The 19644-nt window shown below is 43.0% G+C and overlaps 1 protein-coding gene and 1 long non-coding RNA gene across 6 annotated transcripts in view; one reads left to right on the forward strand and one right to left on the reverse strand.

The window, feature by feature from the left end:
• Window positions 1-19644, forward strand: part of Prdm2 (PR/SET domain 2) — a 106117-nt gene that overhangs the window by 47483 nt on the left and 38990 nt on the right. For 4 of the 5 annotated variants that reach the window (XM_087906919.1, XM_087906917.1, XM_087906918.1 and 1 more), the window contains 2 exons: window positions 1956-2108; window positions 6982-7108. In XM_087906919.1, the coding sequence (XP_087763045.1) occupies window positions 1956-2108; window positions 6982-7108 (280 nt within the window). Of the gene's footprint in view, window positions 1-1955; window positions 2109-6981; window positions 7109-7483; window positions 7775-19644 lie in introns of those variants that run through there. The other variant, XM_087906921.1, reaches the window with a different exon arrangement.
• Window positions 210-7094, reverse strand: LOC146894086 (uncharacterized). The gene is made up of 3 exons (XR_015738034.1): window positions 6961-7094; window positions 2872-2989; window positions 210-2771 (listed from the first exon to the last, which is right to left on the reverse strand). It is a non-coding gene; the product is annotated as an uncharacterized LOC146894086 (long non-coding RNA).

Consider the following 19644-nt stretch of genomic DNA (forward strand, 5'->3'; position numbering starts at 1 on the left):
TTTCAGTCAGCAATGTATTTGTATATGTCTGACACTATAGAGTGAGACCTTCTCTCAGAAAACAAAGCAAAAAAAAAAACTAAACAAAGCCCCCCCATATACCCTTCCCCAATCCCCTCTGTTATATTCATCTTTCTCTATGAACATCATTGCACTTAGAACATTCCCTATTTCCATTGAGATATAATGAGGAATGCATAAATACAGAATTCACTCAACTGGAGCACTTTATTTTGCAGAGGTTTATGTTAAGATTCAGGAAGTTTCAGCAGTGCCTGAGTTGTTATTAAAGCAGATGGATAGTCAAGCTGCCACCTTTACCTTTCATTTGGTGCGTTTTCCTGGCAGCTGCCGCTGTCTCTGTAGTCACATTGATGCCTGGTGATACTGCCAGTGTATTGGTGGTGATCCAGTAGGACCCTGATGTTTACCGGTATACATTAAAAATAAGAGAGAAAGACTACCTCTGAGCCTGAGAACAAAGGGCATAATAATACCCGTGCAAGTCAGTGGACTAACCAGAGGGTTGGCGGTGTTCATAGATCATTCACTTCACTTTCCTGTTTGGTTGTGACGCAGGTGGGACGACCGTCGCTCAAACATTAGAAAGCAGCTTTTGTTGTTTTGTGTATTGTGTTTAACAATTTTTCGACTGTCTCTTCATAACATACCATTTGAGGAATGTTCTGTTTTGAAAAGGAAGAGTGTATGTCTGTATGTCTGTCCACGCTTAGAAGAACTGCGGGAGGCTGGGGTACTGATGGGATGAGAAGAGCCTGGTCTAACCTAGGGTGGTCAGGTAGTCAGGGAAACAGCCACAAATGGAGGTCAAACAAGCCTGGGTCTAAGACTGTCTTTCCTCCAGTCAAGTGATTTAGAAAGGAAGGCTGTTCTACCTTCAAGCCCTGATTTCCACATGTGGAAGGGGAAAATTAGTAAGTGAGATCTGACACAGAGAGTGTAGCTTAGTAGTGTCAGTGTCTTGGAAGGTGAGAGCCAGACTTAGAGCCTCAGGCTCAAGGGCCCAGGCTTGGTTAGGAAGTCAGCATTCCAGCCATCAGTGGAGAGCAGGACCTAACTAAAAGGGATTAAAGTGATGGGAGAGGAAGAAAGGAATGAATGGAAGGAGTCAGGTGTGTGGGGAAGAGAGAGACACCCAGAATCCTTCTTTTCTTCCTAAAAAGAACACCTATTTGTAATTCTGGTTCAGTGTCTACTCAGGCACTTTGTAGAATAAATGCATATATGTGCACATATGAATGTCAAACTCCTTGCAGAGTTGATGTTCTTTAAAATGAAGGCATGACCGGCTAAGTGTTTATTGGCAGCATCACAGGGGAGGAGCAAACACGGATGGAAGTTCAGGGAAGCTTCCTAAGAGAGTAGATCCAGTGTCCTGGGTTTTCTGGTACTTTTCTGCAGCATCCCAGAACCTTACAAACATGTTCGCTGAACCTTAGTTCTGATCCATGTGCTGGATGGTGTAGGTGTTGAGGGACAGTGAGGTTGATAAAACCATCGTAGTTTGTCACCTCCAAGCTGATTCACAGCGTGTGCTCATTTGCGAAGTCCCTGTAAATCATGCCAGAAAGAAGACTTCGGAACTGTGGAGCCTAGCAATACAGGCCTAGATAACTGACAGAATATCTGAGAAGGCATTTTGCTAAGTCACATTTGAGAGCATGTGGTTGTAACCTGTTTTCATGTACAGGAAATATTTGTAGATTGAGCATATGAACTTCAGTTTCTTATATTTGGGGGGGGGTACCTAAAGAATGAAAAGATTTCACAGCTTCTGTTTCCTTCCTGTATTTTTGTGTATTGATCTTTATCTTATTTCCCTGAAATGCTGTAGAGTTCTTATATACAGTAAAAACAGATGTTTGGAAAGTTAAAGATGAAACTTTTTAGGCATTCCTGTCCTAATATACAAGCTCATTCTTCTCTGTCCACAGGTGTACTACCCAAATCTGGGGTGGATGTGCATTGATGCCACCGATCCGGAGAAGGGCAACTGGTTGCGCTATGTGAACTGGGCTTGCTCAGGTGAAGAACAGAATTTATTTCCACTGGAAATCAACAGAGCCATTTACTATAAAACCTTAAAGGTAACAGTGTTGGTGTTAATCTACTCTTGGCTACTCTGTGTGCATTTTCTCAGTGTAGTCTAGCTGTGACTGACAAGAACAGCTCTGCAGACCTGGAGTGATTGCGTTTGAAGTGGCTCATCCACACACTGAAGGCTCTGTGTTAAACACATGGTTGCTGAGATCTAGCGTATGTCAGGGAAGTAGAGCAGGAAGATTGTGTTGAGTAATTATAGACTGCATCTTTCTTGATACTGTTGATTATGGCAGCTGCTCCCCTTCTCCTCCTCTGGCCCAGATGCATTGGGGACTGTCTGGCAGATTTCTCCTACAGTGTAGTATCAGCACTGTGGTGGTGTGTGTTATCAGAAAGCATACTCATAGTGTTGAGTGCACGTGAAGCTTCAGGTTAGCTTCCCCTTTCCTTTGCTTGTATTCAGGATAGAATTTAGGATATATTTCTTCCTCCTGCCAAATATTTCTTGGGGACATTAGTTACTGAGATTAAGAGGACAGCCATGCTCAGAGCTGGTGATGAGAGCACCCAGTACATTTGGGGTCTTACTACTAGGCTGCTTTTCATCTTAGCACATTTCTGTGGTGAGTAGGATTCTCTCTTCCTCTCTTCTTTTCACAGGTCATGTTTCTGTAGCAGACAGAGCTACATTCCATGCATGGAATGTTCTAGAATGGAATTTTGGGGTGGAAAGACAGATGATGGTTATCTTTTGTAGTAAATACCTCTGTCCAAATTGCTGTAACAAACAAATAGCTCTTTAGTCACCTGTGGCCTTTTGGGTCCCTCAGCAGTGATCGCCTGTGTTTTCCAGGATTCAGCATTCTCTGAGGCATGCTTTGTAAATGAGTTGCATGGGGATTTGTTGTGTGAAATCTTGAAAATGCTAAGGAGTACAGAAAAAAATTAAAAATATTGTTTTTCTCTTTTGTAAGAGAGTGTCTGTTAGCATGTAGCCCCATCTCAGTCACTGACGGTGTTGAAAGCTGTTTTTCTTTAATACTTCTTGTCCATCAATGTTTAAGTTCTTGTTTTTTTAATTTTTTTTAGTTTGATTTGCAGTACATGGGTTCTAGGTTGTATTTTGCAATAAAGAACAGCTTGAGTGGACATGAGTGTCCTTCTCTATAAGGAGTTTGTACTGATCCTCACCCTCGCCATCTGTTGGTGTTGGTATTCAAACCTAGGGCACTGAACTTGACCCCGAGCCCTGTGCAGATGTTTAGCTCATCTCAACGTGAAGTACAGGTAGCTCTGCTGATGGCACAGATCAGTGAAAAGGGAAACAGGAGCTAGGGACAGGTTCTTGGCTTTGGAGACCCGGGTGTTTCCTGGTGCCTTCTAGCCGAAGATCATGGTAAGTATACAGTTGTCCTCACTCTTTCCCTTTTACTTTAAAGATTTGCTTTTATATTTTCTAGAATCCTAATTATTTCAAGTAGCATTTAATACCATTTCATAAATACATGGCATAAAAGAGAAATGAACTAAAATTTATATGCTCTAAAAATAGTTTGAATTTTGAAAAGCAAACAAAACAGATTAGTTTATCAGAGTGCCAAAAGGCATTTGTGATGGCTGTTTTAGCTCATTAATAGATTTTTTTTAAATTAGGGTTTTTGGTTTTTAGCTGATGTAAAAAAGGATATGAGATATTGGTTCAAAAACAATAAAGTGGCAAATTTTAGCTATTTTTGGAGGAAAAAACTAAACAGTGACTGGTTCTTTTATTTTAAACAACTTGAATATTTTGAAATAGTGGGAATTCTGTAGACAGTGACGCAAAGTCATGCTTACTATCTAGACTAGAACCTGTGGAAGTCATGTTTACTCTAAACTAGAACCTGTGGAAGTAAGTGATCATTTTGTTTTTAAACTGACATCGCTGATGGAATTTCCTCTTTAAAACAAAAACAGGGGCTGAGTGACACATCTTTAATCCCAGTGCTTGGGAGGTAGAGAGGCAGGTGGATCTCTGAGTTCAAAGCCAGCCTGGTCTACCTAGAGAGTTCAAGGTCAGCCCATGCTACCCTGTTTCAAAATAGTCAAACAACAAAAAAACCCCAGCCAAACAAACATATAAAAACTTCAGGACCAAACTGAATCATGATTAATAAAAACTCAGAGGGAAAAATTGGGGTTCAACCTGAAGATCCAAAAAAAACAAAGCAGCCAGCAACTGGCTCTTACCTCGGCCTCAATCCGAAATGGTGATCCTGCTCCAGGAATCTCAGGATGAGACTGTGTCTGAGAACTGTTTTCTCCCATTTTATATTCCTCTCTAGTTCTGGAAATAAAGGTGTGCATCACTGGAATTAAAGGCATGCACTGCCCAGTTTATATGGCAACTAGTGTGGCTACTGGGATTAAAGGTGTGTCTTACCACTGCCTGGCTGTAAGACTGACCAGTGTGGCTGATTTTACTCTCCCGATTCCCAGGTAAACTTATTTATTAAAATACAGTTGAAATGCCACTACATCAAACTCTTACATAGACACTGTACACTGGCATATCAGGAAGCCAGCATCTAGGCAATATTGTATTAACTGATCTGTCCACTCAGCCAAGATTGTATCTGTTATTACAATCATGTCCTTTTAGGAAAAGAATTCTGGCTCTCATTTGTCTCTTAGGCTGTGTATTGTCAGGGTTGTCTAGAGCCATACAACATATGGAATGAATCTCTCTCTCTCTCTCTCTCTCTCTCTCTCTCTCTCTCTCTCTTGTGTGTGTTTATATATGAATTTATTGGAATGATTTACAGGCTCAGTCCAACATGGATAGGTGTGAATGGAAAGTCCAAGAATCTAGAAGTTACTCAGTCCTATGAGGCTGGGTGTCTCATCAGGTCTTCTGTCGATGCTGGACTCTCAAAGAAGTAGACTCTAATGCAGTCAAGGAATGTATGGGCAAGCAGCAGAAGTTGTGGCTCAGATTAAAGGTGTGTCTTCCCACCTCAAGATCTGGATTAAAGGAGTTTGTCATCCTGCCTCCAGATCCAGATCAAAAGCTTGTGTCTTCTGACCTCCAGATCCAGATCAACAGTTTGTGTCTTCCAGCCTCAAGATCTGGATCAAAAGTGTGCCCTCCATATCTGGTTTATAGTTCATTTCAGATTGTCATGGCATTTCAAATATATTTTAATAAATAAATTTAAATTACTTAATAAATAAGTAAGTAAAGACTGCCTGAAGATCTGAAAGTAAAACAGTCCCACTGGTCAGCCTTACAGACCATGTTATGGGAACACACACCTTTAATCCCTGTAGCCACCCTAGCTGACATAGAATTCAGGTGCTGTCAGATGCAGTCTTATTCTGAGATTCCAGGAGGCAGAATGGAGGTCGAGGTAAGAGACAGTGGTTGGCTGTTTTGCTTTTTGGATCTTCAGGTTGAGCCCCAACTTCTGACTCTGAGTTTTTATTATTTGTGCTTCACCAGTTAGTCCAGTTGACAACCAAAAATAGCCATCACACTTAGACTGTTGGATAACATTTTAGTGCTGTGGAGACTGAGCTTGGGATTCTGGTTAGATCCCACGTATGCCTCCTGGGCATCTCAGAAGTGACCTGTTCTCTGTACATGCTCTCAGGAGGCAGGTGCTGTCCGTCTGACTCATTGGAGAGACATTTCCTCCCTTTGTGACTGGTAGCTGTTTGGGGAGAGAGGATTTTGACAGGAGACAAATGGTATGGAACTTCTCAGACTTCACCTATTACCCTTAGGTCCACTGGGGAGTCTAGTCAGGGTCAATCCGTGTTGATGATTGCGATATGGATTATTATAATCCCTCATTTCCACTGCTCCTACTTTTGTCAGAACATTCCCTTTCAGTTGTCTTCCTTTGATCATCTGTGTCAGCATGTGGGTTGGAGATGGGCTTTTACTTGAGCTTTCTGAGCGGATAGGGTCCCCAAGAGTGAATGAAAACTCTAAGCCACCTCCCTAATTCTGCTTAGTACTCCCCCCCTCTTTATTTTCTCAAGACACAGGGTTTCTCAGTAGCTTTGGAGCCTGACCTGGAACTAGCTCTGTAGACCAGGCTTACCTGAAACGTAGAGATCTGCCCGCTGGGATAACGGTGTGCACCACCACTGCCCTGCTCAGGACTCACTTCTCTTCTCTAAATATTTATTCGGTATATTTTAGATGTAGTTGTATGATGGTGTGGGAGCGACTGTGAAAAGTTTAATATTTTAGGAGCATCATGCCTATTCTTAGGCATTTCTGTAAGTAGAAATGTTTTCACAGGCCTGAGCTAGTAGGTGACTGCTTTGAGGATGCTAGGTTGGGCTCTGCCTGAGCTCAGCACTTCTGTTATTATAAATAGCGGTTGCGTGCATGATTAAGGTGCAGAGCGTTCCAGCTTAACTTGTGCTTGGAATTAGAACCTATGGTGGTGCTAACTCCTCTATGCTATTTGCTTCTTAATGACTCTTTCAATTTCTCATCCACTCGAATTTCATGGGCAAAATGGTCCCGTGTTTTATTTTTTCTCTTGTGTGGGTGGCATAAGGCTTGGAGCTAACTGTAAGAATCTAGTGATGGAGGCTGAGCACTAGTCCCAGATCAGCTGGTATACGCACTCCTGCGAGCCTCCCTGACAAGCTACCAGGTCCTCCTGTCTGCCCTCAGTGTCTTGCCTTGGCCCTGCCAGCCAAGGAGTTTTCTGCTATCCCGGGCCTCGGCTCCGCCTCCTGCCTGGGCGCGCGCCCGAGGGCCCGCCTCCTCCCTGCGCGCTCCCTGACCCCGCCTCCTCTTCGTGCGCGCCCGCGGCAGCGGCGGCGCCCTCCCGACAGCTGTTTGCGGTCGCCGTGCCGCCCCCGCCAACAACCGCCTCTCTGATTGGTTCTCACCTTGTCTCGTCTCTCCTGCAGCCAATCGCGCCTGGCGAGGAGCTCCTGGTCTGGTACAATGGGGAAGACAACCCCGAGATAGCAGCTGCGATTGAGGAAGAGCGAGCCAGCGCCCGGAGCAAGCGGAGCTCTCCTAAGAGCCGCCGAGGTAGGAATCGCTGCCGCTGCTGGGCCCGGGCCGCACCCGCGCGGGCACACGGGCTGAAGGCCGGGCGTCGCCCGTGGCGTCGCGGTGACCTTTTCCGGGCTCGGCCCGCCGTCCCCGCCCGGCCCGCTGCTGAATCACGGCGATCTGGGCACACTCGGGCTGTTTGCGAACTTGCGCCCGAGCGCCCGCGCGGCGGGAAGTGCGCGTGCGGTCGCCGAGTGCGGGCCCGGCCCTGCTCCCGGAACCGGGCCCGCCGTGCTGCGAGGGAGGGCCGCCCGCGCCTTCCGGCTCCGCTGACAGCGCAGGACCCGGCCGAGGAGAGAGACGGGAAGGGAGAGCCGGACCTGGGAGAGACAAAGATGGGGTGCACCGGGGGCCGAGGGCAGTGAGCTGCCGCACAGGATGCGTTAGGCTTTGTAGAAGTTAAGGAGGCTTGCTGTGCTCTCAGCTTTTACATTTCGGCGATAAACGATGTTTTGAACAGAAGGTCGAATGTAGTCACACTTATAAAAGGGAGGGGATAATTTGTGGGTAGGAAAATAGTTTGGATGGCTATATCATATTTCCAGCTGGCATGCAGATACGTCGCTGAAATATTTTTACGAAAAACTTTAACGCGAATTTGGAACTCTTACTGAGCCTAGTTTGAAAACAGGCCAAGACACGGTACAGTCGTTTTTACTAAAGCAAGAACTTTGGGTTTCTTTTTTTAAATTGTTGTTTGTTTAGTTTGTGTGTGTGTGTGTGTGTGTGTGTGTTGCTCTTCCCTTAAATCTTAGTAAATTTTTTAAATTCGAACAAGCTCGTTCTTTCCCCAGAACATTGCAAAGTATGTGTGGGAGTGAGGCTATAAATAAAGCATAAACGTGGTTTTGAAAAACTCTCAAGCAATATTTGTTGAGCTCATTGTGACTTTTCAATTTCATATTCTTCGTATTTCACAGCAAAGTGAAATGGGCTCACCGGAGGATGGCTGGTAGGCCGCTTGCTGACTACATTTTTCTATTGACGGTGATTTACTTGCTGCTTTAGGTCATTAAATACTTTGATTCTGGGTCAGATGATAAGAGTCTAGAAAATTCCAGCCCTCCGCCAAGTGTTTAAATGTGTGTTGAGAGTTCGTTGGGCCAAGGGTTAACATTCTGTTTCTTCTTCATTATTTAACTTGTTTCTCTACTTAGTGTACATTTTGTTTGTAAGCAACAGTCAGATTACCAGTCTTCCTAGGTAAACTATGACTTGTGTGGAGTTCAAAAATTGGGGGACCTGGGGATTTTTTACTGTGCCACTAAACTTAATTTCGACATTTAATCAGGTCTGTAATTTGATGGCATTCTCACTTTGCTTTGTGGTAAACTTTAGTGTGTGTTCAGACCCCATTTCATTATTTGTTTCCTTTAGTTATTCCTTACTGTTCTGTTCAGTTAGTTCAATGTGGAGGAAAAACCTGAAACTAATCCTATATTAGTAATACACAGACTTAAATATTTCATGGCTAGATTGCTAGTTTTTATATTGTTTAGTAGTCCGTATTTCTTACTGCCCCATTATTGTTTTGATAAGGAGTCTGGACAGCAAACAGCTCACTGAATCGTTCTTGAGCTTTAATTAAAAGATGTGTGCGAGGCTCATGCTCAGCACACACCGCCACTCTGCTGTGGGCGGCTTACTTCAGAAGAGCCCTGTTTGCGGAATGTGACCTGAGAGTAGTGAGTAGTGAATCAAACCTTTCTTAACTAAGCTGTCAAGTCTTACTTCACAGCTTGGAAGACCTGAAGGCCAAACTTTTTATTGTTAACTCAGTATGACTTTAGACATTTAAATAATAGCTTCTTTGGCAGTGGTATCAGAGAGAATCAGAGTAAATTGATTCAGGGGCAGTGTTGCTTATTTGTTTGGGACATACAGCTGACTGGTAGAGTGACGTTGAGCATAACCTCGTACTGTTGAAACAAAGGACTGGATTCTTCACAGTTCTGGACCCCAGCTCCTTTGTATGACAGCTGCTGTGCCCACATCTGTGCGTTGCATGAGGAACCTTTCAGAACTCATCATATTGTTGGTGTATCATAGGACTGTTGGGTGTATTGGGTAAGGAAAGCCCTGGTTCCCATGTCTGTCACAGACTGGCAACCCTGTCCCTGCTTTCCCTCTTTCTGACACTAATGTGTGTTAAGCTTTGCTGTATGCTGTTCTTTGGTGAACACAAAGGCAGCAATCATTCTCTAGGTGCTTGCAACCTAGACTTGGGGGAAGAGGGTGCATCAGTAAGGCAGTGATCAGCTCTTGGCTGGCTGGCAGATAGTTGGCCCCCAGAAAATACTCAGTGTATAAAGAAAGAACAATACACAACGCTTTGAGAAGATAGTGCACATTGTCCCCGACCAAGGAGCTTGCAATTTCCCCCATGGTCACTTTTTTTTTTTTTTTTTTTTTACTGAAATGTTTTCAGTTCTCAGTTCTGTGTTTCTGCTCAATTGCATACATGCCTGAGCAACCTCTGTAAGGTTGAATGTCAGAAATGCCTTGGTTGGGATAGATTAAAGCTTTCAGTAGAAAGTGGGAGGGAAAGTATTGGCTGTCTCTGGCTGTTTTACTATGAAATGTATAATCTATGGTGTAGATGGTGTAGTAGACCAAAAGCCATGCTTAGAATTTTTATCACTTTTGTGATTTCTGTCCCCCTATTCATGACTGAGAAATGAAGCAGTTTGCTAGCCGTAAGTAATGACTGTTGAACCTTTCCCTGGCTTATTTAGTAGCGCTGGAGATGAAGCTCAGGGTCTTGTAGCATTAATAAGCAAGCACTGTGCCACTGCACTAAACGCAGTTCTTTTGAATGCTTTTCTGAGGCTTGACTGCAGTAGCAGTGTGTGTCAAGCCCTACCTGAAGGAGCAGCAGGAGCATTACACAGATGGGCTTGGTGGAAGGAATGAGGTGTGGGGCTGTGGCCAGTCCTGACCCTCTTCGGAGGTACACGTTTCCAGCTTGAAAAATGAGGAATTGGGAAGCCACTTGGGCTTTAGCTCCCTAACCTCTTGGTCGCTGAGAAGAACAAGTGTGTTAACGAGAAGGGGATGCTTTCTGAAGCTTGAACACACTTGGAAACTGCAAGTGCCACATCCTGGTGTGGGTTTCTTGGTGAGAACTTTCTGAGTTTGTGACTTCTTCAGCCAGTGGATCTTGTGACCACCTAAGAGAAACTAGCCATAAGTACTGAATTCTTCCCCGTTATCCTCACTAGGTCCTGCCTTGCTCCCCTTTAGCCCTTACTAAAGGCCTCTGTAACCCACTGACCTCACTGTCCCAGCAAGTTAGCACAGAAGAGTTATTCATAGCAGCGAAGAGGACTACATCTACAGCCATAGCAGGCTGCACTGGATGTGTTCCTTAATGTCAGGAGATTCGGTCCTCCAGTGGATAACAACATTTAGTTATCTAGGTGACTTTCAACTACCACATTTAAATTATGGTCGGTGTTAAGGAAATGGATTAATCTGTCTCCACATAGAATTGTTCAAATGAAAACTCTTGGTATAATGAAGAATACTCAAGTGTTTTGAAATAAAACATATCTGACATTCTTTCTCCAGAGATGCTGATCAGCTCAGGTTAGGTTAGGTCAGGAAAGCTGAAAAGCTCCATATGCAGAGACTCAGTCCAGATAGGGGTGTGATGAGAGTGGTTCTTGCTCTTGCAGAGTGACAGATCATCGGCTATTGGTGAGCGAGGCCTAGTAACATCAGTGTGGATAAGAAGTAGGTGGGGTGTGACACAACTGTTGTCAGGGCACCTGTGTCCCAAGTGATGTGAAGCTCTGGGCCCTGTGGGCTCCATAGGCAGAGGAGCAGCATATGGTCTAGGGAAGCTTGGGCCTACATAGAGGCCCATGTGAGAGTTTGTTGAATTGAGGAACACAGCTCTGTACATGGCTGTATTGGCCTCTTTCTTGCCAGGCACAGTGTGGGTTGGTTGGGGGAATTCAGGAGATGGCTAGACGCCAGCTCTGTGAGGTTCCTAGTCTCCATGATTGCAACCAAGTGCAAGCTAGCTAACCCTGGTGTGTGGACTTGATACAGGTCAGCAGAGGCTGCCCTTTGGGACCTCCTGATCTCCATAGGAAGGGTCTAGAGAAAGAGCAAGGCATGAGTTTTCCCTGTGAGGGACATTGTGAGGCATGTAGGAAATGTGCAGATGGAAGGGTGTGATGGTAGTACCCAACCTCCTGAACAGACTTGCAGACTCCTGAGTACCTTACCAGAGATGCCTCTAATGCTGCATTTGTGGAGTGGTTTGTCCTAGTTCCAGGTGAAGAATGGGCATTTCTCAGACAAGAGTTATGGACTTGTTTGAGATTACTTTTCTGATGGATATCAGCTTGAGCAGGGGTTGGGGTGTGGGGTGGGGAGGTGTCTATGCTATTGTAAATGAAATGGGCAACAGTAAAAGGATTTGAAGTTAGTGTTCACGAGTACATGTTATAAAAGCAGAGAACACATGCTTTTACGAAGTGATCTCTTGGTCCCTGCTAGCAATTGGCAGCTCTGTTTCAGATTTCTTTGGAGCAGAGTGACAGGTCTGACTGTGGTGCCTTATGGTGATTAAATCCTGAACCTCCTAATGCCTTATAGGCAATTTTTATTACGTTCATAGACTTAACTGGGCCCTCACCTGTTTACAGGTGTGAAGCAGGACTTCTGGGAGCCAGAGGCAGTGTTCCTTCGTGTGCTTAGGGCTTCAGGCTTGTCATGTTGGGCTCAGTGGGCTGTCTTGTGTATGGTCTTAAACATTTGTGTCGCTGAAGCCCTGGCTGTCGTTCATCTGAGATACCTTTGCTGAGCAGTGTATATCTTGCCCACCTTTGCTGCTGTTGGCTGTGTCTGTGTCTGAATGCTCAGTATGGTTTCAGTTGAGCTTTCCACCAGGAGGCAGAAAACTTCTGTTACCTTTTCTAATTCTACTTGTGCCATTACTGAGATACTCCAGATTTAGTCTAAATATTGAAAAATGTTTGTTTCTGTGCCTTTGATTCTTAGTTATATATAACCTTGTTTACAATTGTGTGGAATAACCAGACTTTCTGAACTGTTCTTCACAAGTATATTTTCTTTATATTTGTGTGTGTGTCTGTGTACATCCCAGGAGGTGAAATAGGGGTGGAGGCTAGAACACTTTGTAGAGGAGTCAGGGAATTGAACTCAGGCTGTCAGGCTTGGGAGCAAATGCCTTTACCTGCTTAGCCATCTCGCTCTCCAACCCAGAACCTTTATACATGAAAAACTATTTGAGACATCTGATTGAATATATTAGGAGCTGTGCTGTGTGCTATGATTTGTCTATAGGTAAATTATAAGGTATGACTTGTCTAATACAGAAAAAGGGGTTGATTATAATTGCATTTTCTAGAAGGTAAAATAAGAAAGATCTTATAATGAGTTTAAATTAGTTTAGTTTTTAAAAATCTGATTATAATCTGAATGTTAAAACCTCCAGTATGAACACTTTGCTTAAATAACTGATTTTTAAATTGGTTTTAAAACTAGTTGTGCTTTTTTCCTAGGCAGTTTCTCATTCCAGTACACAGATGGTGTTTAGGCATGTGAACTCAATGTTCCTGAGCATGGCAGAAAGGAGGGTGTGGTTTTATGTTTGAAGTTGCTTCTAAGGAGAACAGGAGCGAGCTGTAGTAGTGTATGCCCTTAATCTAGCACTCTGGAGGCAGAAACTGATGATGGATCTCTGAGTTCGAGGCCAGCCTGGTCTACAAAGAGAGTTCCAGGACTGCCAGGACTACATAGAGACCCTGTCTCAATAAACATCTATACAAATAAAAATAAAAAAGGCGGGAATTGGCTGAGTGGGAAGAGTGCACACTTTGGGTGTTAGCCATCAATAGGCACGTCTTTGAGTGAAGACTGTGCAGAGCTGTGTTTCAGGTTTCCTGGCCTGGTACTGGATTCCCTATGTGTAACCCATGCTGCCAGAAACAGGTTCAGAGTTTGATTTTTATTAACATTAATAGTTTAGGGGAGCTTGTAGTACAGAAGCAAGAGCCATATGAAAATATGTTTGTGCTTACTCTAAGTGAAAAGGATAATACTGAAAGCAGCTGTTTTTGTTGTTCTGACCAAACAGATTTGCTCCTTTGCAAACATTCTCTGCTGAATTAACTTATTAGGTGAGTTTTGATACAGACATATGCCAGGATTTGACACTCATTTCCATACCATGCCTTATGATGCATCACTTGTACTGCCGCCGACGGTGACAGCAGTTACTATTGTTTTCTAGCTCTGTGCTTGGTGCTGCATGTGCGTTATTACCAGTGACCCTGAAAAAGGGGGATCTTTATTCTTACTGAAGAAACTGATGTGCCTATGCCCACATTAGTGCTGTTTGTGGCTCTGTCTTGCCTAAGCCTAATTTTCACCCTCAGCATTTCTGAATAGGGAAGGCTCACGGTGAACAGTTGACTTTGCTGATTAGCCAGGGTGAATTTGGGCTACTTATTATCTGTACAAATCCCAAAGAGAAGACAGTGCTTGACTTAATGTCTCTGGTGTAGAAAGCAAAGTTAGATTGAGAGCTGATGGCACAGTTCTGAGAGGTTATGAGTTGAACTAGCTTCGTTCTTTTGAGTGTCCTAAATTAAACTGTAAAGACTATTTCCAGATTGGGCCTCTATTGGCATGCTTGCCAGCATGGGATTTTTAAATATTGTGTATTATCTTGGCATCAGTCATGAAGTCACAAGAGCAAAGTAAGACTCTGCTGTCCTTCCTTGCCTCTTGGATAGAGTTGTCAGAGGGGACCAGACTGGGATCCTCATTTTGTCCTCCTGTTACTGATGAGTTCAAGGAAGAACCAACCGTCTTTAGTCTCCTTCTGCAACACTCTGGAGGGCTTGTCCCCGTTCCACTGATAATATGTACTTTAAGTTTCCTTCTGTTGAAGATTAAGGATCATGAGCCTGCTTTAATAGACAGTCGGAAAACTAAATCTAGAAACTGATGTAGTGCAGCTCTGATGCTGTGTGGCTGAAGTAGAAGAAAGCGATGTTTGCTAGTTTTCTCCCTGTCTTAGGATGTAGGTAAGTGTTCTCTTTGTTTTGTTTGAATGTTTATTTGTGAAGAGTATCCTCTCGTGTTTCGCTTTGGCTTTTTGGAACAAGCGTGAGCTATTTGAAGTGGCATCTCCAGTGGTCTGGTTTGCTGACACAGCTGTTCCTGCCCTAGCTGCTTGACTCATTCTGTAGGAAAGGCAGGAAAGGAGACTTAGTAGGAAGAGTTGCCCTGACCTCTCCTGGACATGACCCCTTTCCAGTCTTTTTTTTCTCTCTCTTTGCCTTCCCTCTTCTGGACTTCTCATGTAATCTAGACTGGATTTTAACACACTGAAATCTTCTACCATAACCGCTGGGATACTGCTTTCTTACATTGTTGTCTGACACACAGTAGAGTCTTGATTTTTTTCCCCCCTTCTTTAATTTGGAATACAATGTGATAAAAGTGAGTTTGGGAACTTTGGCTGTGAGAATATTCAGTTGTCCCTATAGAGTTGTGTAGCTAACATCTGACCCAGTGGCAAACATGCCTGATGGGCAGAGTAGAGCTCTAGCTTAATATTTGCATTCAGGTTCATAAACATTTCCTTTCTCTACTTCTCCAGAAAATCTAAGGGAGTGATTTTACTACAGTGTCAAGAAACAGTCCTTATGTTAAGCCCTAGGAGAACATTGAGAACTCTGAGGGCTCTGAAGCGGTGATTGTAACTGTTTATTTTTTCTGAATCTGGTTATGATTTGGAAATTTCAAAAGATCTTTTGGCTCACTGTGTATCCCATACTGTCCTTGAATTTGAAATCCTCTTCATCCCCCACAGTGCTGGGGTTAAAGGTGTGTGCTTCCGCTCTGGCTTCCAGTACTTGATGGAAATTTTATTCACCAGCATACTACAACATTTGTTTTGACTGTACAGAAATCTAATTTCAGAGGTAAGAAATTTTATGATAAAATAATGACATTGTTTAAGTGTGATATATAAAATTCTCTGATTTCTGAAATGAGGAGTCTTTGCTTACATGATTCTTTGAACATTTTCAAGTTGGTGCTACTGGTTCTACGGTGTTGGCTTGACCAAGACCAGTTTCACACTTAGTGAATGAGCTCCATGTTAAGCAGAGGATTGTCTCTGCTTTGGCTTAAAGGAAAATCTTTTCTCCCGTGTTTATAATCCCACCTCTTGGACTGCAGTCTTTTGTGGGTTTCTTGACATCACATGCCGCAAAAAATGAAGGCAAACTGGTTTGTTTGCCTGCATTTCGATCTAAGAACGAACAGTATTATAGGCGTTGTTTGAAGTTGTAGTTAGTTGAACAGTTGAGGATGAACAACAACTCAATTTCTGGACCTTTTGTTTTTACTGTTTGGCTTCTCAGGTTTAACTTTCATTTTCCTGCCAGTTTGAGGTGTAGAATATGTCTTTTTGGGCCTGCTGGCTGTTTATATTTTTAATTTTGGGATTACTAGAACCTATTTGTGGGATAGAGTGACTGACTGCTAAAAGCTACAGTCCAAAGTCTAGAAGAATGAGAGTTTCACTCTGCTCCCTTGGTCCTTTGCCGTGAGGATGTTAAGTGCTGACAGGGCCAGGGGCAGTGTGGAGACTCTTCCTAAATGGACAGGTTTGTACTGTGGGTGGCCCTGGTGGTCAGTTTTTCTTGTGATTTCTCTAGATTTCTCTAATATGGGACAGCCTCTTGTTCTGTTTCCACAGACTAGATTGTGCAGTTCACAGTAGCACCCACATCTAGACCACATAAAGGAGGATCAGGCTGTCATTAGCTGCAGTTGCTTTTAAGAACCCCAAATTTCATGTATACTCATCATTAGGAATTTTACCAGCAGCTGCATGAACTATCCCAGGAAGTATCTTTTCCTTGTTATTTGAGTTATAAGTATGTTTGATGACAAGGTGGAATTTGAATGTTAAACTTTGTTATCTATTTGCAGTTACAATCACATCAAACTGTAAATTCAGGAATTAAAGATAAATATAAGCTATGCTAAGGTAGTCGTAGTTTACTACCTTATTCATATACATAATATGTGTATATAATAGTTGTAGTAGCATAGTTTACCCTTTCTCAAATTGAGTCCAAAGTGTGTGTATTGTGTTTTTGTATGTATGTGTGTTAGATAGAGGGGGAAGGGAAAATTGCAAACTTCTGTAACTCAGGTGTTAAATGTGTGAAGCTTGAACTGTTTTGCAATAAGAATAGTGTACATAGCCTTGGAATTAGAAGGCCAAATCGACTCCTTGCTTTAAGAACAATGTTGCTTTACATGTTTTTGCCTTTAGTTTACCTCTCTGTAAAATTGAGTAAGATGAACTGACTGTGATAGCTCATGCCACCTGAGCCAGCCTAGGCTGCAAAGTGAGAGACCCCTTGTCTCAAAGCAGCAACAGCTATAGAGGAGGATGATTCTTCCCTTGCTGGTTGCTGTGAATCTTTGGGGTTTTTCTCCATAGTAATGGAGGTAACAGCACAATTCATTGTGTGAGACTGTTAGCCCTTGGGCTTACCAGCAAAACTCTTAAGTCAAGTTGCAGCATTTTTAAACATGTACTTTAAAAATCTTCGTTTTTGCTTTGGAGATGTGGAGTTAGTGAGTGAGGACAGAGGACCTGTGGCATTTGACATGTCGCACATACCTGGCTGTCTTTGTCTTGTCTTCTTTCTTTGTTTTACCTGGATCATACCACTCCTAACTGCTGTGCATTTTAACCAGATTTTAGTGCATTAGACATTTTGGATGAAGCTTAGGTACATTTTCTCTGAAATCATTGGACAGCCATGAAGCAGTTGTGGAAACATTTCAGATTTCTTTGTTCTCTTTCTGGGTGTGAAGTTAGGAAAATGCAAGGATGTAAAGAACCACTCTCTCAGAAGTTACTGATAAAGTTGGGTTTAAGGGCAGCAAATGGATCTGACAGTTGTGAGAAGTTAGAGAACACATACATGTTCTTCTGTGGATACTCAGTGCTTGCATGCACTTACAACCAGACCTTAGTGTGTGGATACAAAATGAGATTATGTCCAGTGTGATTAACTTGGGAGAGGGGCCTTCGGTTTTACCTGGTTTTCAAAGGGGTCCAAGACATCCTTCCCTAAGGATTAAAAACCACGAAAGTGAAACTCAAATTGTTGTTTAATAAAAACAACAACAAAACAGCTTAGGTTGAGGGCCAGAGAGGCGACTCAGCAGAAAAAATGCTGATAACTTTAGCATTCTCTGGAACCACATGGTGAAAAGAAAGCACTAGCTCCCAAAAATTGTCCTCTGACTTCCACACGTATCATGTACACACATGCATTCACACACTAAAATAAATGTAAAACAGATGGTCAAGTTAGAAAAAAAAAGATCAAAAGAAGAGTAATAAAGTCCGTAAGTGTAGACTGTACTTGTATCTTATACTTGTAAAGATAGAATGTACTTGTATCTTGTATTGGTAGGGCCTTGGCATGCATTGATGGAGCATTAATGAGTATGGGATTCTTTTTTCTCTCCTGCTGCATTAGATTTGTACATGTCATAATTATATCAGGTTGGGTTCCTGTTCAGTGTAAAACTAATGAACAAAACAAATGGCTGATGGAGAAATTTGCTAGAGGATGCTTAAGAAGGAACATAGGCTTGCAGCTTAGACTTCCAAGTGTGGGGAATTCCACGTTTTGTTGAGTGGAATCTATTGTGAGTCCCCTTTAGATGATCTGTTCTCAGGGTCTGTGAGTGACTTCCTCTGTATGCTTGATCTTGCTTGCCTCTTGGTGTTAGTGTCATCTTGCTAGACCACCAGCATGCACCCAGGCGATTGATTGCTTGCAACAGTTCTTATTTCTCAGGTCATGGGCTGTGGTGCAGTACTTTCATGTAGGTTTGGGGTTTCTTTTGCTGAAGACTTAGGAGCAGGTGACGTTTGAAACTGGGTTGAGAATGAGATACACCCTTTTCCTCAGTCATTAGCACTGGCCTTCGAGAGGCCCCTCCCCACTCTAAACCTAGCTCTGACAATCCTTAATCTTAACTGTCCTCCCATTCTTGGTACTCTTTTACCCTCCTGATTTGGCAGAATAAGAAATATCTATTGACGATGGTGTGGGATAATCCCTGAGACCAGTGCTGGAACCTGTTAGAGCTACTGTCACTTCTGGAGCTGCTTACCTTGCCTTGCCTGGCCTCCTGAGTCTTTTCAACAGCCCCTACTTCCTTCCCTTCCCTCCGTTGTCTGTCCTCCTTCCTCCAGCCAAACCTTCCCTTTTCAATGAACTACAAATACTCTTGAACACACATTTCTACACATTTGGCTTTTTGTTATCAGTAGGTTGTTTTGCGGAGGGCTCTGACTTCCTTCATGGAAGATCTCTCAGTAGTAATATATTTGTATTTTTTGTGGCTTCTAATAGTGTCCTGTAGCTAATAGCACCCAAGAAAATCATCAAACTGTCTCTCTGCAATTGCATTAGAACCTTTATGAAATGAGGAAAAAGCAGAAAAAAAGACCTTTTAAACTTGCAAAGAACAAGCTTGTGCTGATTTCCTGGTGCATCTGAGAATATGTATTATTAAATAAATCAGACAAACTCTGATTTTAGGTGGAGAACTATAGGAAAACTGAGTTTCAATGTATTCTATAATCTGAAAATAATTGTGACACGCTTTCTCGTGTGTCCCAATGCTTTGTCTTGCTGAGGTGAACATGGCCAAGATTCCTGTTGAGGCAATGATGTGCTGTACTTTAGTTGTGATAGGGTAACAGACAGGCATGAAGGCGGCTTGACGACTGCTAACATGCCAGAGATAGGATCAGGTTGAGCAATGATGGTGTTCTGTTATTGCAGTTGGGCTAGAACAAAGTGCCTTACTCCATAATAGGGCCATGAGACAAAATGATTTTGTGTTTCTGTAAGGGATCCTGTGTCTGTAGCCCTCTGTCTAAACATAGTGGAGCCAGTGGCCTACTTGAGGAGTTTTAGGAAATGCAAATAAAAGCTAGTTAACATGACTCGCATTCTAGCTGATGACTAAGTCCAGGACCCTCTCTGCTATCAGTAGGCACTCGGCACGATCGTTTTAGTGTGGGTATTTCATCTAGATAATGATAGGTGTAATAACTAAAGAGCAGTGCAACAAGAACAAAGAACATGCTTTTATTCTGAACAGTTTTGTTGGGTATACAAGTCGGAGGGAGAGAACATATGATTTGTTCAAAATGAAAAGTAGAGATGTTTGCCAAAGGATTAAAAATGGTGTATTTCAGTCTTACCCACAGAAATATTAATTCTATCTCATTAATTTTGCTTTTGCTTGTATTTCATTTTGGAAGTCACCCACTCATGAATTTTTTTTTTTTTTTTGGCATAATCATGACTGACAGGACCTCCTCCCTGGTGACTGCGTGTCATGGCCACTGTTGACTTTGGTACCAGGGCCAGGGTGTGATGCTTCGTGACTTGCAGAAGCCCTTCTGG

The sequence above is a fragment of the Myodes glareolus genome, chromosome 6 (assembly GCF_982192425.1).
Source record: "Myodes glareolus chromosome 6, mMyoGla1.1, whole genome shotgun sequence".
Taxonomy (NCBI): Eukaryota; Metazoa; Chordata; class Mammalia; order Rodentia; family Cricetidae; genus Myodes; species Myodes glareolus.